General features: G+C 37.7%; 1 protein-coding gene across 2 annotated transcripts in view; it reads right to left on the bottom strand.

Annotated features, from left to right (window-relative positions):
• Positions 1–15,677: 15,677 nt before the first annotated feature.
• NAV3 (neuron navigator 3) overlaps positions 15,678–27,620 on the bottom strand; it is a 356,416-nt gene continuing 344,473 nt past the window's right edge. For both annotated transcript variants that reach the window (XM_035002085.1, XM_035002084.1), the window contains 3 exons: positions 27,376–27,494; positions 22,896–23,099; positions 15,678–18,362 (listed from right to left, as the gene is read on the bottom strand). In XM_035002085.1, coding sequence (XP_034857976.1) covers positions 18,243–18,362; positions 22,896–23,099; positions 27,376–27,494 — 443 coding nt within the window. In that variant the 3' untranslated portion in view covers positions 15,678–18,242. The remainder of the gene's footprint in view (positions 18,363–22,895; positions 23,100–27,375; positions 27,495–27,620) is intronic.

Consider the following 27,620-nt stretch of genomic DNA (forward strand, 5'->3'; position numbering starts at 1 on the left):
AGGAAGGAAGGAAGGAAGGAAGGAAGGAAGGAAGGAAGGAAGGAAGGAAGGGAGGAAGGAAGGAAGGAAGGGTGGTCTCATTCTCCCAGTCCCTGTGGGAGGACTGGAGCCTAACTTAATGATAAGCACCAGTTAGCAAACACAGATGGGTTAATCACATGGACATCCATGGCCCTCCACTATGTATTTTTGTCCTAGCTCACTCCAGTGCTAAAAAACTCTCCCACCTTTGTTTCAGTGAAATTTAGTTCATTCTCTCTCTCCTATTGCAATAAACTTGACCCTTATGCTAATAGTCTTAAATAAAGTCTTCCTTGCCTCTAGAACTCCATCAGGTGCGATTGTCTTTGACCGGTCACAGGCTGATGTTCTCCACTGGTGGAGATAGTCACAGCCTTGTTTAGGCATAGTTTTAATGGTTGAGCCCCCAAAGGAACAAGAACACAAAACTGGAGGTTTTGAGTGAGTGAGTGAGTGAGTGTGTGTGTGTTCGTTGGGTGAATTAAGGAACATCTTTCCCTTGGTTTCACCTTCTCATCTGCAGGAGCTCCTGTAGATAACTCCCCTGTCCCATCCCTCCCCTCCATCTCCAGGGGATGAGGAGTGAATTGTTTATGTGGTAACCTTGAGAATAAGAGATCTGCTGACAATAGGCCAGGTTGGCAGGGCAGCCTGAGAGAGAGTAAAGTAAGCATTATGTAAGTGTTTGTTAAATTAACCAGCTGAAATATAAACAAATAAGTTTCAAACTCAGGCATGGAGCAGGTAGATCATTTCTGACATCTTCAAATGATGTATTTCAGGTCAGTTCTTACAACAAATTGAAGATACTAAACTTACAAATTCTGTTAAAATACTTAAGGAGATTTAATTAAGCTGCTCAAGGAATTGAGTATTTAAAAGAGTTTAAATCATTAGACTTGAACAAATCAATATTAACTAAAGAATAAGTAAAAGAGATAAGGTGACTGGTCTTTCCCAAATACAGTTTTTAGATTTATAAATGACATGATAAAATTTGTGAAAAATAGCTTAAAGACCTAGGGAAAATGTGGTTTTTGAATTTGTAACTTTAAGAAATTGTCAATTTAACTGAAAACTGTAAAAGTATATTAATTGCTAAAGGGCATTCTAGAAATTCACATTAACTCTTAAAATATCTTACTAATAATTCCAATCTTTCAGGGATTATTTTGAAAAGCATGATGGCAGATGTGAATGCCACTAAAAGGTCAATAAAAGGATTCTGAATATTGACTATGGGGAAATTTTATGTATAAACTTCTTCAAAATACTTTATTTATTTATTTTAGGTGGGGGTGGATGGGGAAAGAATGTCAAGCCAGTTGGGCACCGAGCATGGAGCCTGACACAGGGCTTGATCTCAGGACCCCGAGATTATAACCTGAGCTGAAACCAAGAGTAAGACGCTCTGACTGAGCCACCCAGGTACCCCATCTGTATAAACTTCTTTGGATAGTTTTTAAAAAAAAAAAACCAGCAATCAAAAGTTAATGGCCCTTTAAAATAAACCTTCTATATTCTAAAATTTCAAGAAAAATATTATTTGCTATTTTTAATTTATATTTATTTTAGCAAGCATATTGTTAAAAACAAGACAACAGGCCAAAAATGGAGTCCTTTATGCCCCATATCACCAAATTAAGACTTATCTGGTTCAGCTCTCCCAGAAATGGAATCTTAAACCAGTCAAATGCAAATCACCTGATCAGCACTAGTTAGGTAATCTGCCTCATAGACCCCTGTGATCCCTGACGGAAAGTGATCTTGCACTAACTAACCTGCTTCTTTGTCTAGTGTAGCTTCCTTGCTCCCACTGCCTTCTGCCTATAAAAGTCTTTCATTCTGTACAGTTCCTTGGAGCCTCTTCCTATCTGCTAGATTGGATGCTACCCGGTTCATGAATCATTGAATGAAGCCAGCAACATCTTTAAAATTTACTCAGTTGAATTTTTGTATTTTAACAAAATAAAATTTCAACAGGTCCTCCTTTACCCAGCGACCCAATTCTACACATGAGTCGAATTTTCATTTTTAATATTGTCTAAACCACCTAAGATGGAGTCACTTACACTGGGAATAAAACAGAGGAGGCAAATGCAGGCACATGAAAGAAAATAAAATTTAACCCTACCTAACGTAAGTCGCAGGAATTTACAGCTCTTTTTAGAAATTGGCAGAGGATACCTGCCGATCCCCAAACGCCAAGCCTGTTGATGAGGGCTCTGGACTTTCTCGTTTCCCTGACTCAACTATCCTGATCCAAGTAAGGAAGAAGACCACGAGGCAACCAATCAGCTGAAAAAGCCAAACAACTTCCACATTTGCCTGTAAAACCCCTCTTCATCTGTAAGCAACTCAGAACTCCTTGTTCCCATAGTCTTGAGTTTCCAGGATTGCAGGTTGAAACCCTTGCAGTAAATTCATCTTTTGCCTTTGCTTTACTTAATGTGCGGAGTTTGGTTTTTGAGTGTTTTAAGGATATGAGACACCTTTGTACTAGAAATAAGCATGATACCATTGCATCCATTTAGAGAACTGCTGCCTAACTTTACTATTTTAAATTATTATACAGGTAGAAGGCATTATGCTAAGTACCTTAACCCGACCCACTGAGTATTTCTCTTCTAGTTGTATTGATACACACATACAAAATAATACTACCGGGCGCCTGGGTGGCTCAGTTGTTAAGCAACTGCCTTCGGCTCGGGTCATGGTCCCAGGGTTCTGGGATTGAGTCCCATATCGGGCTCTCTGCTCTGTGGGAAGCCTGCTTCTCCCTCTCCCACTCCCCCTGCTTGTGTTCCCTCTCTCGCTGTGTCTCTCTGTCAAATAAATAAATAAAACCTTTAAAAAAAAAAATACCAAAACAAAACCCTGAAATATGAGAGCTACTCTGTAAAGCACAGTAAGATTTCATTTCTTACTGGAGTCCCCAAAGAATCAGTTACATTTGCTTTAAGTGATGGAATAGGTAGGAACTTGACAGTGGCTGTGATGCAAATGTATTTTATATAACTAAATGTCCATTATCACATATGTGACTTCCCCAGTCATCAGATTGTCCCTAGGGGTAATATATTTCAAGGAGATCTAATTTATTCTGTGAGCATCTGCAAATAATTTAGTGAAAACATGGGAACTTCCTCTACTCAGACTTTTGAAGGCAGGTCCTGTTTCTCTGAGTAAATGTATCACAAAGATAGTATTACCATGTAAATGGATGCCATCAATGGAAAATCAGTGGCACTTAATAAAAAAGCTAATTGCAACACATTCAAGAGGAAAAACCTGGAGAGACTGCTCAGAAGCTAAGTGAAAAATAGGTTTGGGCTTAAGCGTCATTAAAGAAAGAGAAGTAGGCTAAACAGAATGAAAAATGTGGGAACGTGGGGAGGTGACAAGGCAGAGTGGAAGGAGATGACAGAAGACCTCTGCAAATGGATTTGAGGGAGGAGAGGAGGAAAGAGGAAGCAGGAATGGTGAAATTCACACCAGCGGGTTTGCTGGCTCCCATCAGTAACAAGGGAGGCATTTCTCAAGGCCATTCCATGGAGTAGGAAAAGAGGACACTGGAGAAAACAGCATGTCCCAAGGCCAATCTGTTGTACCCATCAAGGGTTGACCTAGCTCTGTGAGCTGTCGGAGAGAATCGTGCGTGCATAGCTAAGGGAGAAATTCAGACCTTTCTATTTTTCATTAGTTCAATAAAAACCAGAACACAATCAACATAACAAAAGGTGTGCGGATTACTTAATATAATTCTACTGCATTCATCAAAAGCCTTTCTCTCTTTAGAAGCCTGTTCTCCACAAATTGTTGGGTGTCTTACAGACTAATGAAACGCATCATCAAAGAAGCACTTGCACTCATATGCATTAAGGAAAGCATAGGCCGGGCCACCTACTGGATGTGCTGTGAAGTGCAAGGAAAGGTTCTCCATTTAAAAATCCCTCCCGTCATGGGCTTGCTACGGGCCGTGGGGATTGGGGGAAATTTCCGCTAGCAGAGTCATTCGGGGTTAAGCATTCTATTCTTTGAAGTCCCAGGTTAAAATGTAAGTCAGCTAGCTAACTGAAAGAAAAACTGGACTTCTTTTTTAGACAGGATCCTCATCTCTAATGGCTAATAACACTGTAGATGGCAACATGGGGCTATCTCCCCAGCTTTTCTTCTTTGTAACGCACTCCAATTAATATGAGTTGGCTGGACAGAAACGTTTTACTACTGTGAACCTGCCATCTTGATCATAGCTTACTGGACAAGGGAGGATACCTGATTCCAGCTAGGACCATCAGGATCTTTTGCTTAAGAATTTGAACTTGAGATACACAGAAATTAGGAATTGTTAACTGAGATGAATGAAATAGCTCTAGGATTTTTTCCCTTAAATCTGAGTTACCTAGCCCCCCCCCACTTTTAAGTGAGGAAAATATAAGGGAATTCCAGTACGATCATAAAATGTTTTTACAATATGATATAATCATGGATAAGAGTAATCCTATATTTATATTTATAACCACTATCCATTTATAAGATCAAAGACAGTTACAAATATAAACAAAATTATATAATCAATAATAGTCAAATTAAGATAATAAAGGTCATACGAAGGGAATGCTGTTTTGCTTAAAGTAAATCATGGGAAGCTCAAAGTGTTACGATGATGAACCAATTTTCCCGTGACTGACCTTAATTCAGATAGCATGTGTGACATGATGGGTTGATGTTCTGTAACAGCATCTCATGCACCCCTTGTTATAAAATGACTTTGACTCGGTTCTTTTATCAATAGCTCTTATCATTTAGAGCAACACGCTTGGAACGCCATTATAAACATCCAAATTCAAGGTCTTAAAGGAAGCACAGAAATTGATTAGCAGTATTTGGTTTTAAGATGGTTGTCCAAATGATTTAGAATGTGTTAATTTCTTTAAAAATAATCATTATGCCAAACATCTCAAATATTTAAATCCAAATACAAATAACAAAATATATCCATGTTTTCCTAAGCCTTTGAAGGTTCCAATTTGAGTCTCATTGCTCCAGAGAAACACTGTCTATCTAGTAGAACCTTCTGAGATAATAAAAATTTTCTGTCTGCACTATCCGTACGACAGCCACTGACCACAGGCAGTTACTTAAAATGAACTAATGTGACTGGTAAATTGAATATTACATTTTATTTAATTTTAACCAATTTAAATTTAAATAGCCATATGTGGCTGGCAGCTGCTGTAATGGCCAGCAGCTGTACTTTTTTTTCTGAATACCTGTCAAATGTCGGTTTTCCAAAATACTACTAAAACGACTCTTTGTATAACAAATTACCCATGCAATTGAGTAGCTTAAAACAACAAGCCTTTATTTGCTCCCATAGTTTCCATGAGTCAGGAATTTGGAAGTAGCTGAATGTCTATGTGAAATATTATTATTAGTTAATAATGATAACACTAATTATATTTATAAAATATTAATACTTTCATTAATGTTTCATATAAATATAAAAATAGTCTGTCCCAAGTCATATAGCTAGTCAGTGACAGAGATGGGATTTGAATCCACATAGTCTGGCTCCAAAGGCTATGCTTCTTTTTTTTTTTTAGGATTTTATTTATTTATTTGCCAGAGAGAGAGTGCGAGAGCGTACAAGCAGGGGGGGAGCGGCAGAGGGAGAAGCAGGCTCCCGGCTGAGCAAGGAGCCCAATGTGGGACAGTGATCCCAGGACCCGGGATCATGACCTGAGCTGAAGGCAGGTGCTTAACTGACTGAGCCACCCAGGTGTCCCTAAGGGCTATGCTTCTAATTGCTGTACTCTTCTGCTACTCTAAGTGAGATCCCTGTTCACAACAGAAAAATTTCCAAACTTCTTACCCTGATATGTAGAGACTCCACAATCTGGCCCACAACAACCCCTAGCTAATCCCATTACTTTAACCCTCATCAACTCCAGCCTCCCCTCCCACAGTCCCTCAGAGTATATGGCCAGCCTGCTTTGCACCACCTCTGTCTGCACCTTTATGCCTTCTGAATCTGGAAAATCTAGTTGAATGAGGGTGTGATCACAGAGAAACCAGCCCGTGAGAAGGAGCAGGCCTCCCAACTGCCACGGTTTCCTACATCTGAATTGTAAAGCTATGGAATCCAACTTTGACAAACAATGTGATCTTTCAGACTGTTTTATTAGTGTTTATTTAGACTCTCAGCTGAAGAACAAGGAAAATGAAATTTAGTGCCGAGCTGTGTGAACATGGTCTGACTCTTGGATAATTTATTTTTTATGACAGATTCCATTTTCTGCTGCTAGCATGATTACACAGGAATACATTTGTCCACTGAGAGTACATTTGTGTCTTTTGCATGGGCTAACTCAGTGGTAGCATTTAATTTGTGCAATATTATTCACTTACCAGCCCAAAAGACAGTTCATGCTCAGAATTACTAAGTTATTGAAATGTTATTACAAGAATCAGTCTTGAGAGGCAAAAGGAACATTAGTGTGTAGCTTGAGATTGTCTCATTATGTTTAAAGTGCAGATATCATTGAGATGATTAGTTTCCTGGATAAATTTAGGTTTGAAGGGGTGTGACTATGTACTCTGTCAGAAATGTTGTGTTGCGTATTATTTATTGTGCAGTGCAATTGTGGAAAACTGAAATACGAACAGAGTAAAACTGGGTGGATATACACCAGTAGGGTTTGGTGCAGTCCATTGAAGAGTGCCCCTCTGAAAGAGATTGCCATTTATCAAGTCTAGCCAATTGTTGTAGGGGTGGAACATGGCCCAATGTTGCTAGAAACTTTGAATTTAAGAGGAACCAGATTTCTGGATATCTATATGAAATACCCTGATATTTAAATGTTGGTAAGTGTGGTAGGCATAATTCTAACAATGACTCCTAATGACCCTCTTCTATGTGTAATCCTTTCCCCTTAGAATGTGAATAGGATCTGTTACAAGAATGAGATATTATTACTCCCATGACTGTTACATTATGTGGTAGAAGGCTGATTATCTAGGTAGGCCTAATATAATCACAGACAATCAAAGGGAGAAAGCACGAGGATACCACAAGATTTTGCTAGCTTCAAAGCTATACAAGGCCACACCTAAGGACTGAGAAGCCTGTAGATGCTGAGAGTAGTCCCAGGCCGACAGCCAACAAGAAAATGGGGACTTTGGTCCCACAACCCCGAGTAACTGAATCCTGCCAATGACCTGAATAAGCTTGGAAATGAATTCTTCCCCAGAGTTTTCACGTGAGAGCTCATTCTATCCAACACTTCCATTTTGGTCTTGTGAGACCCTGAGCAGAGAACCCAACTGAGCCCAGCTGATTTATGACCAACAGACTCTGAGATAATAAATGGGTGTTGTTTTAGGTTGCTATCTATGTAGTTATTTATTACCCAGTGACAGAAAAGTAATATTGTTAGCAATTAAAACTGTTTAAAAAATTGTTAGGAGGTCAATTATATGCATCAAAGAGGCATTGGTCTGCAAGCGCTCGTATAGCTAAGATGAGGTGAGTCAGTTTAGAAGAAAGAGGGTCTAGTGTTCCTCCATTTTCTGATGTAACAAACTATACACTGTGCTTCTTATGCTCATTACTTAAAGGCATCGTAAAAGAAATAACCTTTTGATTTGAAATGCAAATAAAAAATGGCCACATTTTGGATAATGGGTAAAAGCGTAAGATGATATGTGTGAATGCATTACTAGAGACAATTTATTGGCTTTGTGGATATTTTCTGTGTTCAGTAATGTTAGGTCATTGAGGTAAATTAAGAAGAAGGGAACTTTCCTTAACATTTTTTTCTAAATATGAATTGGGGGTAATTATTTCTTTAAAATTCTGTCTCATTGGCCTACACAAATCTGCCTCATTTATTCTTGATCAAGGATGTATCTTTAAATAGATGGTGACTATTTGCATCCCTAAAGGTTCTCTAGCTTGAATACCATGTAGTGAATATGGGCAAGTTCAGAAATTCCATGAGAGGTAGTTTCTGTTAGGGCAAACAAATTTTGGAAGATTATTCTAAGTGGCTCTGGGAATAAACTTGTTCTCATTGCATAGATAACAACATTCTTTGGCTAACGTGTTTCTTAAATATAAAAAAGATTAATCAGCAAATACCTTCTCTTGCAGCCCTTGGAAGACTCTCCTTATCTCTTCAGTGTAGTTAACTGAACACCTAGTGCGTTCAAGATAGAACTGTGTTGTGGATAGAACACTAAGAACAAAGATGACTGAAAAGACATGCTAGCTAGCTAACTAGAAGTACTTTACTGTCTCCTTTTTCTTTTTTAATCTTCCTGTTGCAGTTAGAAGTGAGTATGTGTGGGTTCTGTTAAAGATGTTACCAAGATTTCTTGGTATGTGCCCTTCCCCCCGCCCCACCATACACACAAATATCAATTCGAAGACAAAAGACATTTGGACTTGCTCAGTTGCAGATGAAAAAGCTGGGGAAATTCAGCATCCCCCCAGTATCTGCTCCAACTGCTTGCAGAGACCCTGCCCAGGGATGTTTACTGCATACCAGCTGGTAAGCTGGATTTGCACACAAGCGGGTTTAAGAGACCATTCTGTCCTCTTTGGCAGATGAGTGTGACCTGCTGCATATCTTAGCATTCACTTAGGTTACTCTTGCTCTGGGCAAGTTCAAGTAAAGGGTAGGGCTTTTAAGAGCAGGCTGGGGCCCTGTAGAAATTTTGAGGGTAACCTGGCTAATAACCTTTACAGGAGATTTTTACAAATGCAACTTGTTTGGGCTCTGGCTTAGCCCCCCAACCCCCTGCACCTCACCCCTCACCCTGGGGGTGGAGATGGAGAGAGTGTGTCCTTCTGCAATTCTTCTCAGGTGAAATTTCTATTCCCTAAGCCCAAGGCCAAAATGTGGGGAGAGGAGAAAAATTTCCCTTTCATTAGCACTTATAATGTCTTTAAAATCAGCCACTTGTTTACTCAGTGGAGTCATAAGATAATGGATGTTTATGAAATAAAACAAATGTCTTAACTTTAGAGACCACAGATGATTCTTAGTATCTGTTTGGGAATGCTAAAACTTACATAAAATATAACATTCACATTGTCATTGTTGTTTCTTTTGGAATTTTCCAGTTGGTGTCCCATGCATATTAAATAGGCATGCATTTAGCTAACTTGTTATCCTTTGATTGAACAGTAGTATTTACTCTGGGATTCCTCTTTTTCCTCAGTTTTATATGAAGAGTAATATAAGGTTATATAAGAGATTTTTTTTGCCACTTTCTAAAAATTGCTTATACTACTTTGTAGAGCTATCTTTATGATATTATTAACACATCATAACATGCCAGAAGTTACAATACTTTGGCCACAAAATCTTTCTTTTTTTTTCTTCAAATTAACCCTTGGGTTGATTACTCAATGAAAGGTAACAATGTAAAATTTCTTAACAGCATTTTTCTATGGTATGTTCAAACTCCTGTTCCCCTTTTGCCTTATTGATGTTAAAATCTGCAACTTGAGCTTTCTTTGAAATTAATGGTCACACAGTAACTGTAGGTCGGATTCTAGCAGTATCTAGCAATATTTGCCTGGCTAGAAAAATGTTTTCATCTGTTTGCACATGATCTAGTTTCTAGTTCTCTGAAGGTCCTGCATATCTTTTGCAATTCTTTCTGTGAGGAGGAAATTTCCAGAGCAGACTGCAAATCCATGGCTTCCCGCAGGAGCAAGGCAGGAGTCACCCTCATGGAGCTAACACACCAGCTGGTCACCCAGAAACTTTGCTCTCCACTATTGTTTTATGCTAATGGCATTTTTATTTTCAGGCTGGCGATTCACATAACATTAGTATCAATTATAATTTCATTTGATAGGGTAATTAATTCATTTCACTTAAACCCTAATGTGTGTTTGGACTATTAATAATTTCCAATTTCTGAGTGTACCACCAGTATGACAGACATCTTTTTTTCAAGCTAGTTAGTAAAACGCTTGGTTGATACTGAAAAAAGCAAAGCACAGCTAAAAAGCACAGTATTGAAAAAAAAAAGGCTAATTACTGTGCTACTCTGGCAAGGGGACTATTATGTTCTTTAGAGTCAGCCTTGTGGCTTCTGCAGATGAACTAAATTTCTAGTAGCAGCGCTTAAAAAATGTAGTCAAGGAAATACGGTTTTTCAGATCTTGGAAAGAAATAATAACTGAACTTTAATATATAAGAAAAAGAAAGAAAGAGAAAAAACATTACATTTGAGAAATACCCATACAGCTTTCAGGGTTTCTAGGAAACCAGATTAGCAATTAGAACGTTGTTTGGTGAACAGCGAATGTGGGCAAGAAAAGTGGATCGCCCCGAGGGATATTTTATGCAGATCAGGAAAAGCACTGCTTTAATCTGCCTCTTCTCTCTCATTTAGTATGCAAGTCCATTTTTAGTGTATTGGTAGATCATTGCTCTCTTATTCTGTCTCCAATCTCTTAAAACATTCTCTCTTTATATTTATATATGTTAATATTATTGATAGTTTCGCAGTAAAATTCCGATCTTGCGATGGGAGTCATTCTGCTATTTCAAATGTCTCTGAATGGTTACTCTTTTTTTCTTTTTCTTGTGCTGCTTCTCCTTTTTTTTTTTTTTTTTTTTTTTGATCTAGAGAAGAGAATCATTTCCTGTCAGGCAAAAGGACAATTTGTGGTAAGTTCCTTCTTTATCCAAATGTAGGATGAGTAGGCATCCTTTGTCCTGGGATTATATAGCAAATTGGAAATCAATTTTTAATTTAAGAGTAATTATCCAAAATTTAAAATTAAAACTCATATTCAATTTATGATAATTATGTTTGGAACAACTTATCTATGTGAATCTACTTTTTAAATATTCGTTTAAAAAAAAAAAGATTTATTTATTTTAGAGAGAGAGCCAGCACATGTGCACGTGGGAGTGAGGGGGGAGGGGCAGAGGGAGACAAGCAGACTCCCCGCTGAGACCATGACCTGAGCTGAAATCAAGAGCTGGACACTCAACTGACTGAGCCACCCAGGCACCCCCTAACCATTTTTGAGTTCTGAGTACAGATCAAGTTCTTCTGATAAAGACTGTGTCCAAATTGACATGTGCTAGAAGTATAAAACATATGCTAGATTTTAAAGATTTGGTTCAAAAAAGAAAAGAAAATACAAAAATATATTAAAAATCTTATTAAAAGGCATTTTAGCCCGATTATATGTGAAATGATAACATTTTTGATATGTTGGGATAATAAAGTCCATTATTATAATCAATTTCACCTGTTTCTACTTTTATTAATATGGCTACTGAAAATTTTTAGATTGTGTATGTGGCTCTCTTATTTCTACCATAAGTTCTGCAATAGTCCAGAATATGAAGCGTGAACGTAGTCCACGTGAATTTCCTTCTCCTGAGAAATCACTGGTATTGGAAAAAGACCCTCCTCTAGTCTCTGTGTAGTGGCCAGACAGGAGAATTTATCTTCAATCACCATGAGCCTGACTCTGGCTGTTCATTGTGCTTGCTTTTGGCCTCAAAAGTTCAACCAATACCAGGTTTCTGGGCAGCATTTCTCCATCATTATCTGAGCTTCTAGCCCTACCAGCAACCAGCTAAAGAGCCTGCCCAGTGCCTACACCAGTGGTAACTCATGGAAGACCTAGACTAGGGAATGAAAGCAGCTTACCAGGACAGCCATTTGCCTGGGAACTAAGCAGCCCACCTTCAAAGAGGTGCTGATGTTAGGCAAATGATCATTCTACTACACTCAAGCAATTTATAGGGAATTTGGTACAGCTTCTACACCTTGGACACCATCCTCTAAAACAAGCTTATACTCAGCTGCCTCAAATCAACACACTGGATTAGGATCAAACCAAACTGAACACAACTATTGAAAATACAAGCATTCAAGTACTCATGGATGGGCTCTGACTAGACGTCTAGATTTTCTATTATTCCCTGAGAATATGGTTTCTGGGAACTGATAAATACACATCATTTGCGTCACAATGTCTAGAATGACTCCTGCTACATTGGGTGCATTTAGTTATCTATCACCATTTTTAGGGTATAAAATCTAGATGAACACAGATGATGGGTTAGTTGATTATTCCTGGAAAAATCACAAAACATGACAAGGGTACAGATTTCTGACTCTGAATTCAATGTTTTTTTTTTTTTCTTCCATTATACCCCTCCTTTATAAATGTCACATTAAATGGGCATAGATATATTATGCAAATTGAAAAATAAAGGCCAAATGAACTATAAAGATGCCCCCCACATCTCTCAAATTTTAGTCTCTATCTTCTTCGCTTGGTCAAGATCTTTCCAGTGGGAAAACATCCCAAGATGAAATTCACAACTTCACTTCTCATTTCTATGCTAAGGATTCCTATTTTGATCTTTTCAGCCCCCACTTGTCTTCAAGGCTCTAGTGTTACATTTCCAACTGTTTTATCCGTTCCTCAAAAACCCCACACATTTAAATTGTACTATATATGTCATCTTCAAAGGACTTGAAAAGCAGAAAGAAAAAGAAAACTTGGTAGAAAGTATGTAGTACTCTACATCTAAAGGGAAAACAAATTCTAAATATGAGGCAGTATTTTGTCTTTACTGGATTACACAAACCCTCAGGTTATCCACTTCCTTCCTTGGTCACCAAATAGCTTCTAATTAATCTGGCTTCCCAGGACGCTCCTCACCTGTAAAAGTGGTTCTTCTTGAATGTAATGCTTTTGTTTTACAGAAGCTAACATTCTGTTGCTATCTCCGCATACAGAAATATATTAATTCAATTTATATGTATTGAGAATCCACTATATTCTAAACCCTGAAATTGCACAATAAGTGGCATAAGAGAAGTATGTAAGATATATATCTTATTATAGAAGATATTTACATATAATTTCTAGAAAAGCAAATAAATCAGATTCTTGACCTAGTCTGAAGGACCAGAAAGGCTTGTCTAAGGTAACAGCATTTGAGAATGTGTAAGGGCCTTGGGGTAAAAGGAAGTAAATTACTGTAAAGGAAATATTGTTTCAAACCCGGTCTGGGACAAAATCTTATTGCTTTGATATAACTAGTAATCTCCTTATTTGAATAAATTAGAACTCTGATAATTGCTTATTTATGGGATCAATATTGGTCTTGGGAGACCAATCACTAATGCATGCACCTGACAGTCAAGAGTCTGCAGACCTTGAAATGAATATTCTTTTTTGTCTAATCTATATAGTCTATAAATGCCTCTACTAGGAGAGAAACTTACAAATTGGCCCACTAGAGGTTTTTCCCGTGCATGAAGATTATAATAAAACTCTGACACGTGCTCATCGCTAAATTGTCTAGAAAGTTGCTGTTACTGTCTCAAGAATTACTTCTAGGTCTACAATTAGGTACTATCATACAGAACGGAACCAAAATGGGGGCACTGGATGTGGTGAAAAAGGAAACCAAGGGATAAGCAAAATCCAGATCAAGCAAGGAATTGTCCTTTGATATTTGGATCTTATTCATAAACACAAGATATAAAAAAGATGAGGGGGGTGATCACATTTACATTTTATAAAGATCAGTCTTTCTAGAATATGCTATTCATATAAATATGTGAGTCACAAATACAAGCAACAGATTTAATGTAAATTTTCTAGCAGCCACAGTAAAAACAAGTAAAGAGAATCAGGTGAATTAATTATAATACTATAGTTAATATAACCCAATATACTGACAGTGTTTTCATTTTAACATGTAATGAATGTAAAAAAAAAAATCTACTCAGTTGTTCATCAACTTCAACTCAATACTATGCTTTTCTAGAATATTAAGGTGCATTGTTAAAAGTTCCAATGACAAGGGTTTAGTATTTTTTTTACAGTTTTATGGAAAACAACTTGAGAACTTCCATTTTCTTCTTATAAGATTATAGTTCAGAATGTACTATGTTTAATTTCTATGAATATGCTTTCTTATTGATGAACGCCTGCATAAATAAGAAATAATGGATACTTCATTCAGAAATGCAATATTTTATCTGTTGGTGACTCCCTCCATCCAAAAAAGCAAAACACAGTTGAAGCTTCTTTTAAAACAACTTATCAAAGACACAGAATTAACATTTTTTAAGGTGGCTTATCTCTTATAAAAATGTAGGGGTTTTTTTAAACGTGAAAATCCAAAAGGCTGAAATAAAGGCATTTGAATTTCTTCAAATTCAAATATAATTCATTTGATCATTAATTCTATCGTGTCTGAATTCTAAGTGTCTGAAAACAATCTTATGAAGAGATACTATAATTATCCCATTTTACAGATGAGGAAACTGGATGAAAGACATACATTTAGCGAGACTCTAATATTACCTTGAACGTATTTACAGATTGAATCCTGAGAGTATTTGTTATCCTACTGATATAATTAACTTGTTATAATGACAGCGTCATTTGAGCAGCTAATATTTATTCAAAGTTTCCTGAGGGCTAGGCATTGTTTTAAACGCTTTACAGATCCAAACCTAATCCCCCAACAGCCCTACAGGTAGATACTCTTTAATAGCTCCATTTTTTAAATGAGGGAATTAAAAGACAAATTCTTAAACAAATTTTTTAATAAGTTGAAATGCTTCACATATTGTTCTCAAGAATGTTTGAAAATAGCCTAATACATATTTTATTAGTTTGTAATAATGGTTGCAAAAGCAGCTACCGTCTATGGAGGGCTTTGGAAGTGTTGGGCACTGTTCAAGGCATTTGCATGTAATAACCCATTTGATCGTCATGGTGATCTGTGGGGGGGGATACTATTACTATCACTATTTTATAGGTAAGAAAACAGAGGCATCCAGAATGTGGGTAAACCGGCCAACGTCACACAGAGAATAATGACAGTGGTGGGATTCCTATTTGCAGCCCGATAGTGCACGTGTCAAATTGTACTCAAGTTTTGTATTAATGCAGGTTTTATCCAGATAGGATGAAATGTGGAAATGTCCTGCATTCCCCAAACTGTGAATGAAGAAACGAATGCATGAGTTTTGGATGACTGACCCATTTTAACTAATGCCTCCCCCCCACCCACAACTGTTCCAATTCAAAAGTTTTCCGGTTTTAAAAATCAAAACCCTACTTATATCATCCAAATATACATTCTAATTAGTGGGGTTGGAACTCAAGGTATTTTTTTTAAAAAGTCTAATTTTAAAGGGAGTTTTCTTTTTACAATTTCTATTAAAAAATTAAGCACCACCAAAAATCATTCTGCTTTAACAGAATCTTTTAAAGCTAAAAGTTTAATAGAGGATTTAGTGAAATATAAACAAAGAAACACTTAATAAGTTGATTTAACTAATATCAACATTCTATTTTATATTAACTCATTTTATAATCAAGCATTTAGATAGACTAGTGAGAGTTTTCTAAAAATAAATACCCACTGAACAAATTTCATTAAAAAATATGTATCTCTGGTCTTCAGTTTATTTATTTACTAAAAGCTATGTGGTCCTCTCTATAAGGTATATAAAAGAAACATTTACACACATCCTTGTTGATGGCTCATTAATAGTACAAGCAACATTTTAAGGCTTGACACTTTTGGTGCATGATTATTCAGTTTTTCTCCATATATAGACACCACACCTTGTTGTCAATAAATAATTCCACTTTAATGGCAAAGTAATAATTTAGACAGATACAGGGTGCACATTTGCAAAAAAATATATGCAAGCTGGTTTACAAGCTAGAGGAACAATAAACCAATAGAAAATACATCATCCAGTTAAGTCCATTGACACCAAGTACTTATTATTGGGGCTTTACAAAGACTACAAAACTTTTCAGATGATTTATTTCACTGTTTCTGCCTATTTACATGATATGTTACATCAAAAATGTACAAAATATAAAATGTATACAGACAAATGTTTCACAAACTAGTTTAAGTTGTAAACTAGGTGAACCTACTGGGATGTATTGCAGGAATTTGTGTTTAGGATCATGTTTGGACTGTGTTTCTCAAAATGGCAGGGAAAGACTAGCAATTTCTTTTAGATCACATATCATACAAGGGCAACTAGTCACTCATCCAGCTACATATACTGATGTTTTACGACAGCTCTGATCCATGTTTGAGGCTTCAAAGTCAGGGTGACAATTCTAGGTGCATAAATTCAGTTCAGGTTTCCCTTGGGGCAATAGCACCGTGTAGGACCTATAGACTGAGCGACACTCTGAAAACAGCACAGATGTCTCGTGTTGTTATTGTTCTATAGCAACTGACCCACGGGTGGTCACAGAGAGTAGCACCAATTCACGTCCTGAAAGCAACCCATCTTCACACTCCTAGAACAAGTCTACACCATGGCCTAGCCCTTCGGTTCGGAAAACTCAAAACCCCGCCCTCTGTGCGTGGTGGTAACTTCTCCCATGATTCCAATTGGTTTTCATGCACGCTCTTTAAAGCCTGCCACAACAGATGCATTTCGGACATTTTTACTCTTCCAAAAGCTTATTGGCTTCATGTACAGTTTTGAAGCATGCTCACTCTAGCACTGATCGCTCCTGCATCGTCATAACAACTGTAAGTACAGGACAAACACACCAGATAATAACAGCTTTGAGGGTTTGCATTCTGTATTTGTTTGCAATGTACAGGAAATCTCAGCAAGTGAAACACCTCTTAACACCGACAGGATTAAAGTACATTTGTGTGTGTGTGTATGTGTGTGTTTGTTTCGATTTGTGCAAGATTTTTAAAATGATTATTTACAATCCCTACCCAGTAGACTGTGCAAATCTAACCTTCTTTTACAGTATAAACGCTTCTTCCACAGTGACTTCACTGCTTCAGTGTTCTTTAATGCTGAATTTCTCATGTACAACGATAGCAATCAAAACGACATGCTCCAAACTAAGAGGAATAGTACGAATAATAATCAAAAGAGGAGGGAGGAAAAGCCAAATAGTTGTGCTCATGTTGCATCTACTGCTTCCAGCTCTGCTGGCTAAGAATTCCAAATCTCCCTCCTTCTACAACTCTTTTGCCTAGAACTGGATGGAGGGTAGCCACATGTCTTCACTTTGAAGTGATGGTCAAAGAGGGTTTCTGGGCTAACTTGAACATTTTGGAGGAGAGGCGATCTATTCCCAAGGTAAAAATGCTGATTTTTCTCCTATCCAATTCTTCCAAAAAAAAAAAAAAAAAAAAGAACCCCTGAAATAAGAAAAAAAAAAACCAAAAAACAAACCCCAAACAGATATCTAGAGATGAGGCTACTGTGTTAACTGGTGTTGCTTGGTTATAAAATGAAAAGACAGTGGAGATTACCAATGGTTTAGGATTTAAACCAACTGTTAAACTGTCGTAGAAATCTGTTTTAAGGCAGCGAGACAGCACCATAGGAAATGTTCCTTCTTTCACTGAAAAGGCTCCAACAAATAAAGCCCTAAGAAAGCCTTTTGTCAGTGTTGACTAATAATTGGTATAAAACTCTTGTTAAGGGAGTGGGCAGGTGGTTTAAAACAACCTTATAAAACCTGTGGTAAAAACAACCTTATAAAACCTGTGATCATACACGAGAAAGTTGGCGGAGCACATCATGTGAACGTGGCAGTTAAGAATGACATTGGCACGTCTCCAGCTGGCCGTGGTCGTGTCTTCCTGGCGGTCGCACAATTCCGCTCGTGCCGACGGAGGACTGGCCTCTTGGCTTGGTTTTGGAATGGGGTGAGCGCATAACACAAACGCTGCTGGAGCCCTGTGACCAGCACCATGGGGCACGAAGGAGGTTGCACGGAGAAGAAGGGGCCCTGCTTGGGGGGAGGACGGCCCCTCAGAGGAAACGAAAGGAAGGGACAAAAAAGGGCTGCATTGTAAACTTTTAAAGAGGAAAAAAACAGACAGTCCAGTTGGGCTCTCCCGTGTGCAATCGATTCCGTTGCCCTGTCCTTAGGGTCCTTCCCAGTTGAGTAATGGAGCCGGACATCACTCCAAGGATATAAAAATGCCTAGAAATAAAATAAAGTTAAGCTTCCGTTTCAGCTGAGCATCTTGGCCGTTCCGACTTAGCTCTGCTGCCTCCTCGGAGACCACGACTCTGGGTCAGAGCCCTCGACAGGGTGCTTTCATATGGCAGTGGGTTAGTGAAAATACCTTACTTGTTAAACCTTTTGAAAAAGCATAGTCTCTTCCCCTAACTTCTGTCACCCTCTAGAGAGTAGATTCAAGAGATGAATCTAGAATGTCTTCATGGTGGCTGGTGCTATCGCTGTCACAGCTTTGGGTGCCCGAGTAATTGGCTGCTTCTTGGAGTTTCATTAGCATATTCATCTGAAGAAAGAAAAAGAGACATCCATGTAGGCAGTGATGCAGTGAGTGAGCCAGCCCTGCCAAACACTCGGCCCTGAGCCACAGGGACGCAGCGCGCCTCATCCCATCTCCAAGCGAAACGGGAAAACCATTTCAGATTTGTATGCGTCGCCTCCGGCTCCTATGCCGGTTCTCCCAAACACGGCTACACCACCAAACCATAAGGACAGAATCGGGCCTCTAGACAGCTCTTTTATTTGGGGTTGTGAATGAATACGGCTCCAGCAGGGAGACGGGGAAAGAAACTGTATCACAGCTGGACATCCAGGCTCCTTGCAGGAGAACACGCCAAGCTTCCCGGCTTGTTGGCAGGGAGAGGCCGAAAGCACTGAATGGCAAGGGAGAGTCAGGAAGGCTCGGACACACACAGGCGCGCGCGCTCCCTGGAGAGAAGGAGGGGATGGGGTGGAAGGAAGCCAGCTGCTGCACACAAGCGCACCATCTGCTGTTCAGGAGCTGACCTCGAAGGAGGGGATTGAGCGAAGCGCACCATGAGTGCTTGAGGAGGGAGAGGGAAAGAATCACTGTCAAGTTTCTGTTGTTGTTGCATTTCTGGCCAAAATATGATTGATATATCACTGAAAACAAAAGCCACCTTCTGGAACAATAGCAGCTGTCTCGGATTTCCCAGTGGATAGGACAATGGTAATGTTTGTTCCAGGAGAAGGGACATAGGCGTGAAGGCACCTAGGGAGACAGACAGCTAGCGTGTCCATGTACTACAAAATAAAAGGCAGCCACCTTGCTTGGCTTTTGATAGATCCGCAGATCCACCGTTAGAGAAGAAAGACTGTTTAAAAGCACATTGTGGATACACTGTTCAGCGGTTTTAGAAAGCGCAGGAAAACTGGCACAAGTCTTCATGAAAGGAGTAAGACTTGTTTTCTTGTCAAGGGTTTCTAGAAATTGTCCTAATCTGTATGTTGTCTAATGCATAGTAATTTTATTATTTTACAAAGTAATCCCAGTTGTTCTTTTTTTTTTTTTTTCCAAATTAGAGAACTGGAGAATCCGATCCAATAAAAAAGAGAAATCTAAAAAAAGGATTCCTTAGGCATATGTTAAGCTATGGACGCTTGTGTGCTCAGTGTAAAATGCGTGTTCAATAAACGTTTGTGAAATCGATGATAAACTGGTAATCACCAATTTTAGCAAGCGTGCCTCTCTTTAAAATATGCTACAGTGATAGCATATTTTAAAGTAATTTTAATATTCTTCAGGACAATATATTTCAACATAATTGTTAGTCTAACTCTCTGAATTTATTAAATCGGCTACATACAGACATGAAATGAAAATAGTTAGTGACAACCTCTCAAACCCCATAAGGCAAAAAGCCAAATGTCTCCATCAACACATACTTTCTCTCTCTCCCTGTCTCTCACCCACACACCCCTCCCCTCATGCATGTTCATATTGCCTCCCTCCTTTTGATGTCAGTTCCTCTGTCAATAGTCGCTGGCTGTATGTTCAAGCATTTGGGTGAAGATCATTTGTAAAACACAATTGTGTGCTGAGTGTCCTCCTGATATACTAAGAGTAGAAATTGTAAATGACGTCTGTTTAAAGGGGTATGATTCTAACCTCGGTCACAAATGTTTGAAATCACTTGAATGCTGAATGTTGTAAAACTTTTATGGTGTAATAGAAGCGTCATTGAAGTCTTAATCTTTGAAGATGGTGCCATACAGAAAATATGCTTTATTAGAATAAGTTCCAAGTCTTAGACTCATAATAAATGTACACACGAGATTTAATTTGCCTTCTCATAGTGTCGCTTTGTGCATTCAAGTCAAAGGGGATTACAAGCGGGGGCAAGGTTACAAATATGATCCAATAGTCACTGAGATAGATCATTATTCTCTGCAAAAGAATGTCCCTCCTCTCCTCTCTTCTGCCTTCCCCACATCCATAGTCATAAATATAACGTCTATCATTTGTAACACGTTGCTCAGGTCCTTATCACCCCTGCTATAACCAATCTGCCGGGCTCCCAGCCTCCATCTTCTCTTCTTTAATCTGTCTTCTGCTGTTACCAACGAGATCTTTATAACCTGCAAATCTAGCTAAGTCCCCTGCCCAAACACCTTCGATAGTCCTCATTATCCGTGTGATAAAGTTTTAACTTCCTACAAAGATAAACAAGCCTCGCACAATCTAGCAATTGCAGACTTTTGTAGCTCTAATTCTTCTTGTCCCTTTTGTTCTAATCCCATCAATCTGCATATAGCATTTTTATTCATAACCATTTTTATTACGCTGTTCTACGTTTCACCTGCTGCTTCCTTAATTTTGGACGTCCTCCATCCAACCACATGATGAACTTTTATTCTTCCTTCCAGACGCAGCTCAAGAATCTCCACCTCTATGAAGCTTTCTCTTAATCACTTCCTCAATGGACTCTCAACTTTATCTAGCATGTGACTCTACCATTATTTTACTGTAATTTATATATAGGTAGATGTCTCTCTCCACTAATGAACTGTGAGCTTCTTGAGATCAGAAATGATACTTTATTTATCTACCAGGTCTTAGCCCTGAGGACATACTTATTAATACTTGTTGAAAGAATGAATGAGTTTGTTGATGATGAACAAAATACTGTGAGATGCACCAACAACTTGTATCCTTGTTCATAGCCAACATATTTCTGACATTAAATAGTGGATTTTTTCCAAATTTTTTTTATTTAGATTGGATGGCAAATATATTTTTACTTGATGCCAGTAATTATAGGATGATAACAAAATAAAAGCAGATGGAATATTTATTTTCTTATCAGAAGGTGCTTGATCCAAAGATTTACTTTTAGATGATAATAAGTCTTTTACTATTTAACACGCCATAATCCCCTGTTTCTTAAGATGTTTAGTTGGGCAGCCGTTTTAAGTCAGATTTTTTAACCCCAATTTTCACTCAGTATGGGAGACTCTGGATCTCTTTTCCATACTAGAAGACAAGAGCTTTCAGAGCCAGGGAAGAGGGCTGGATGGGTTTAGCTGATCAGGACTGTGGGAACTGGGAAGTTGAGGGCATCCCCTAAGGGTCCCTTACTCGACAGTTTAATTCTCAAAACAAACTCTATAAAACCTCTCCTTACCTGGAACAGACACAGTATATCAACATGCAAAGGCAAGACTAGAGTTTGTAAAATTCAGATGTAATAACTCATACTTGTAGCCTAAAGTTTATATTTACTCTGTTAAATATTAAACCATACTATCAGCAATTAATTAGTATTTGCTCACAATTATGCTGCATACAAACCAATTCCTCCACCACTGTTGATTTCAAGTTATGTATGAGCTAAAGGCCCTACTACCTGTTAGAAAAAGAAAGGTCCAGGCCCTTAAGGATTTTACGGTCTAGAGCAAAAGTCCAAAGTAGGAAGTCCTATATAGGAGTTCTCTGGACTCTCATCAGGCCTTTGTATATACTTCCATGACTCTACAGAGCCCTTTGAAATAGCATGCACAATTGTGTGTGTGTGTGTGTGTGTGTATGCCTTTTGCCGTGGAAAAGATCTTAAAAATCTATCAGCTTGTTTACATGTCACCCCCAAAATATTAAGACTGGTCAGCTAAGATGATAATGTATATATGTTGGGTTGTGGGTATAAGAATATTCCATAAAATGTCAAGTCATTTTATGTTCTTGGGTATAGTTATAGGTTATGATTTTTAATCATTTCCTTTTTTGTTTTAAATAACATAATGGCCTTTATTTCAGTATCTTTTCTTTCTGTATTGATTGTACAAGTCCAGTGATTTCTTTAGCCATAGAATGGTAAGCTAATAAAGACATTACACCTGACACCAAGCCATACAAATTCATCCATAAACATGAAAAAAATACATAAAAAATAAAATCTTTTTCCAATAATACCACTTACTTAATATTCTCAGAGTACTCATAGTTTGGAGTTTTACCAACCTTTCTTAAACCATATGGAACTTCAAATTAAGAAAGACAGGGAGAATCAGAGGGAATAACTTCCCTTTGATTTCCAAGTCAGTTTAGTCTTCTCTACTGTAGGCAACAAAAGACTAACTATAAGTCTAGTCAGACTAGTTGATATATGTAAAAGATTCTTTAGTTCTCCAAGTGTACATTAGATTATATTCTTTTTTTTTTAATTTAAGAACAAAATTCAGTTTTCTCTTAAATACCTAGTGAAGTGAGTCATGTAATGTTGAAGATTTATTAATTTATTTACATAATTTTCTGTATAATAAGATAAAAATTATGGTCACAGAGTTCAGCCCGGTTTTAGTGTTTCTTGATTGTTAAGCATATAAGTTTGGTCTTTCATTTTTAAGAATTTCCCCCGATGAAAGTAGGCCAAAGGCAAAAGAGTTAAAAACTGAATACCTATATCAGAACAGTTCCAAATACCACCTAAGATAACTAGTATCTTTGATACAAATGACTACATATTGATGACCACCACTGTTGTTAAGATAGTATTAGAAGACTCACACATCAGCTTCTTACCAGAGGATCCCCTTCTGTGTCACTCTGTGGAATGTGCTTCGAGGTTGAGGCTTCCTTAGTGGCTATGCAGCCCTCATACCCAACATCTTCTGGTCGCAACTGAAGTAATGCTGGACCATCCTGAGGCAGAGATGCTGAGCTCCATGGGTATGTGTCAAGCACCCACTTTGAGGGGTCTTCCCAAGGTGCCCGTTTCCCATACATCTAAAAAATGATCACATATTTAATACATATCAAATACATTTCTATTCGGTAAAACAGGTGACCACTAATTGAGTGATTCCTTTGCACATTGAGTTCTTACGGGACTTTCAAGGGAATTGGGTCCATATACAATTTTCCAGATTGTAAATATATGTCTACATAACTCTCTTTCAACTTGAAGGAGAAATAAAATAAAGATGAACATCTGGGATAGATGGTCAGCATTTGGGAGAGAGTATGAAGGGGGTTTATTTTAAGCCTCTCTCTTTTTTTTTTTATAAGGGGGTTTATTTTAAATGCATATAGAAATCACTGCTCACATTGACCTTTATTAGTAATTTTATAAACCAAAAGAAAACTCACAGTTGAGGAAGAAAAGTTCTAGTGATGGAGAATTGAAAAAAGCTATTCTAGACACTAAATAGAGTTCTCTACTAAAGTGCACTTTGCAAAGATGATAAATAAAGTTAAGAGATTTTTTCTCCGTCAACCTCATCTACTCAAATTTTCTTTGGAAATAAAAATACTTTCTCTGATAATCATTTTCTCTGGATTAATTTCCTCTAATAATCTCATTGCTTCCTGTAAAAATTCTTTTTAGATGTTTATTTATAAGGCCAGCAGTAAAAGAAGAGGAAAATGGGAAATGGAAGCATTAATGTTGTCAGGACTCAAATGGAAGCAAAGAGTCGGTAAGAAAGAGATGATAATGGCTAAAGTACTGGTAGTGGAGGAGAGGGGAGAAGGTGAATATAAGACATGTTGAAAGTTTTTAAGCTGGAAGCAAGATTGAAACCAAATTAGGAAGGGCACACTGCAGAGGTGGAGGTGGAATGGACTTTGTAAACAAGTACAAGGCTGCAGGGGGACAGAAAGAAAAGCTAAAATGCAGGGAGGGGCACCTGAGTGGTTCAGTCAGTTAAGCGTCTGCCGTCTGCTCAGGTCATGATCTCAGGGTCCTGGGATCGAGTCCCGCATCAGGCTCTCTGCTCAGCGGGGAGTCTACTTCTCCCTCTCACTTTCCTTCTGTGCTCCCTCTCTCTCTCATTCTCTCAAATAAATAAATAAAATCTTAAAAAAAAAAATAACTAACTAAAATGCAGAGAAGAGGGCAGTAACATGGCCAAACTAGGTCTTTGATGTACTTCTGTCCTGCCTTGACCTGCTCCTCCTTCCCTCCTGCAATCCTGGTTCCCAGGTGCTATCTGGTCTCAGAGAGCACACTGTGAGGTGTTCTACATGGCTTGTTGGCTTTTTGTGGTTCAGAGACAAAAGCAAAATGGTGGATACTGACACCACAAAAGGCATAAGGATTGCCTTGGAGTTATCTTTTGGGTTTCTCCTGGAGGAACTCTATGAGGTTGTGTCAGCCTTGCCTTGAGTAAAAGAGAAAGAGAGAGAGAGAGAGAGAGGGAGAAAGCAAGCAAGCAAGCCAGCAGGCCAGGTCCTGGTATCTGTGTATTCCTTGGGAGATAATGGCAGGAGTAGCAATCACTAGATTTTTTTTTTTTTTTTTTTTTTTTTATGGTTATCTTGTTTTGGAGCAAAAGTTTCCTCTCAGTTAAAAACCTACTTTATGGAGCTATAAGAGATAGCTTGCTATCCAACTTAAGCTAATTGAAGGAAAATGTGTAATTCTTGGAATGTAAATGTTACAAAAAGAATATGAAGGTCTAGAATCAACTGATGCCCGCCTTTTAAAGAATCATCAAGGACAGCAAGATTGGAGGTGACCAAATGCTAAAGAGGTCCAATTCGAAATTTCAGTGAAAAATAGATATTATAGAAAAATAATTGAAAGAATATTTAAATACTGAAATATTATAAAATAATAAACTATTAAATATTTAAATATTTAGAATACTATAAATTGATTGTTGACATTTCAATAAAGGTAGAATCACCAGAATAAAAATCAGAATCCATTGTATCACCAGTGTTTTTTTCCAACTAGAACATCTGACAGAGAGCATTCCCTACATGGTTCCTCATCAAAGCATTCATTTGAAAAGAGATTTTTCTATTCCTCTCAACTCAGATTTTCATCTTTGCAATCAGGCTTTTTTTTTTTTCCTCTCTTGCTCCAATTCAAGGTTCTTTGTAACCAGTAGATCCAAGGGAATGGTTCATGACACATATGAGTCCTTTTCTTACAGAAAACATCTATGGACCACCCCAGGAATATCATCTGTCAATGGACTTCTGGCTGAGCACAACCTTCAGTAGCAATGAGAACTGTCTACCCACCAGAGGGTTTTCCTTTCTTATCTCTCCTGTGTGCTGGATTTCCCCCCTTACTCCCTACATCATGGTTGATTCAGCATTTACACTAACCTACTACTAAACTTCTAGAACCACAGCGAGAAAAGAGACATTTTTATCCTTCTTCAAAAATAATTTTGAAATATCTCTCAGTTTTAGTCTGGGAAACTGGCATTACTCTAATGGTTATACTTTCACCTAAATGGAAGCTGTTTAAAATTATAATTCTCAGGATAGTGTTTTATAAGTAATATTGATTTAAGTATTTAAAAAAGAACTGATGCAGTTTTAAAAAATAAGACTTAAGGAAGTTAAGGATTGTTAGGTATTACTGTTTTTGAGTTTGTAAAATCTTCTTTTTCTTTATCTGTATTAGCGAACACATATGAAATAAAGAGGATTTTGTATATAAAGACTTGGATGACAGCTTATTAATACTGAAACTGTATGAAGAGAACCTTCATTTAAATATTAGTTTTAAAAATTATGACTTCTAGCATATTATAAATTTTCACACAAATTTCTTTTTTGTATAAAATGACTGAAATTGAGAGACTCAACTCACATCTTAGCATAACAGTTTCAGAGGAACCCAGAAAAGTGAGATGTTATACTTAAAAAATAAAAACCTTTGGTATAGTCTTGTATTTTGTTGGAACCAAACAACAACTGGGGCTAGATTGGCTCATACCCATCAGATATGAAATTGTATTACTTAAATCTGGAATAAAACCAGTGGATAGCATGCTCTAGGATCAGTATCTCTGAACATCCTCAGTGCATCCACCTAATATTTATTCATCATGTTCACCAGAACCATCATGATGGTTCTAAATACTGCCCTTCTGTTCTACTAGGTGAGGAGAGTGTACTGGTCAAAGGAAGGGAAAGGAAGGAGTATCATAACCAGTGTCTTTTTAAAGGGTAAAATACTTAACACAGTATTGCAGATGACAAAATATGAAAAGCAAGAACTATATCTTAATCCTAGGAGCAGTTGCGATAATCAGAGATAGAGATGCCTAAGCAAAAACTTCCTAAACTTTGGCCGAGTTGTTGAAAAGATTAGATTCTTTTTCTTTTACAGTAAGTTGGATGATTAAGCAGTAAAAATCTTAAAGATTCAACCTTGAGTTTTACAATTCTACAATTTCATGAAATCTCAAATCCAATTTAAGGAGACAGTATATTTTGTTGAAGAAACAGAATTTTCTTATTAGTGATGTATTTTGACTTTTTCATTAAGAGTACATAGAAGAGGGCGCCTGGGTGGCTCAGTTGGTTAAGCGACCGCCTTCGGCTCAGGTCATGATCCTGGAGTCCCGGGATTGAGTCCCGCATCGGGCTCCTTGCTCAGCGAGGAGTCTGCTTCTCCCTCTGCTCTCTCTCTCAAATAAATAAATAAAATCTTTAAAAAAAAAAAAAAAGAGTACATAGAAGAGACAGCGTAGCCCCTCATGACATAAGGTAGATGAGAGGAACAGCAGAGATGCTGCTAAACCAACCTGCCATAGATCTTAAAAAGTCAACTGCCTTAGAATTTAGAGCATTCCCTCAAAATAGTAAAGGATCTTGCAAGTGATGTTAAAGGGCTTCAAACAATGAAACATACTAAAAACAGGGAACCCGTAAGCAAAAACTACTTGTTGCAAACTATATGATAAGAGAATAAATGATCAAGGCCCATGTTAACATGTCTGTCTTATAAGATATAGAACTGTCTAATTAACTGGCTATCAACTGACTGCTATTACCCATGGCAATAAGTTAGTTTGGCCTTAAATGGGTAGTTGTTGGAATAAAGGTTTTCTCCTTCTTCTATATATTTATTTTCAGAACAGAATACACAAATAAATAAAGTGTTGCATACTAGTTGATTTTTAAAACTTTACCAGTATATTTATATAGTTCAGGCCTTCAGTTTTCTGTATAAATACCCAGAGAAAAGAATGTTTTTTGCTTTAAAGGATGATTTTGCTTGTTTTTAAACAGTAAAGAAAATTGAGTACTATACCTGAAGACCTTCTCTCACTGCCTCCAGAATGTAAGGTACCAAAGAATAGTTCCAGAGATCCATGAACCACACTCTAGAACCTTCTACATCCATAGGGCAAGGGAGGAAAAGTCGGGGGCCTAAGAAGAAGCAAACCATTTTGAGAACCATTATATGTAACAACCTAAACACACAAATATTCAAGACATCATTTGGGGGGAATTAATAATATGTCTTGCAGGATTCTTAAACAATTACAATCTTGA

This window comes from Mirounga leonina, unplaced genomic scaffold (assembly GCF_011800145.1).
Source record: "Mirounga leonina isolate KUSES-001 unplaced genomic scaffold, KU_Mleo_1.0 Mir_126, whole genome shotgun sequence".
NCBI lineage: Eukaryota > Metazoa > Chordata > Mammalia > Carnivora > Phocidae > Mirounga > Mirounga leonina.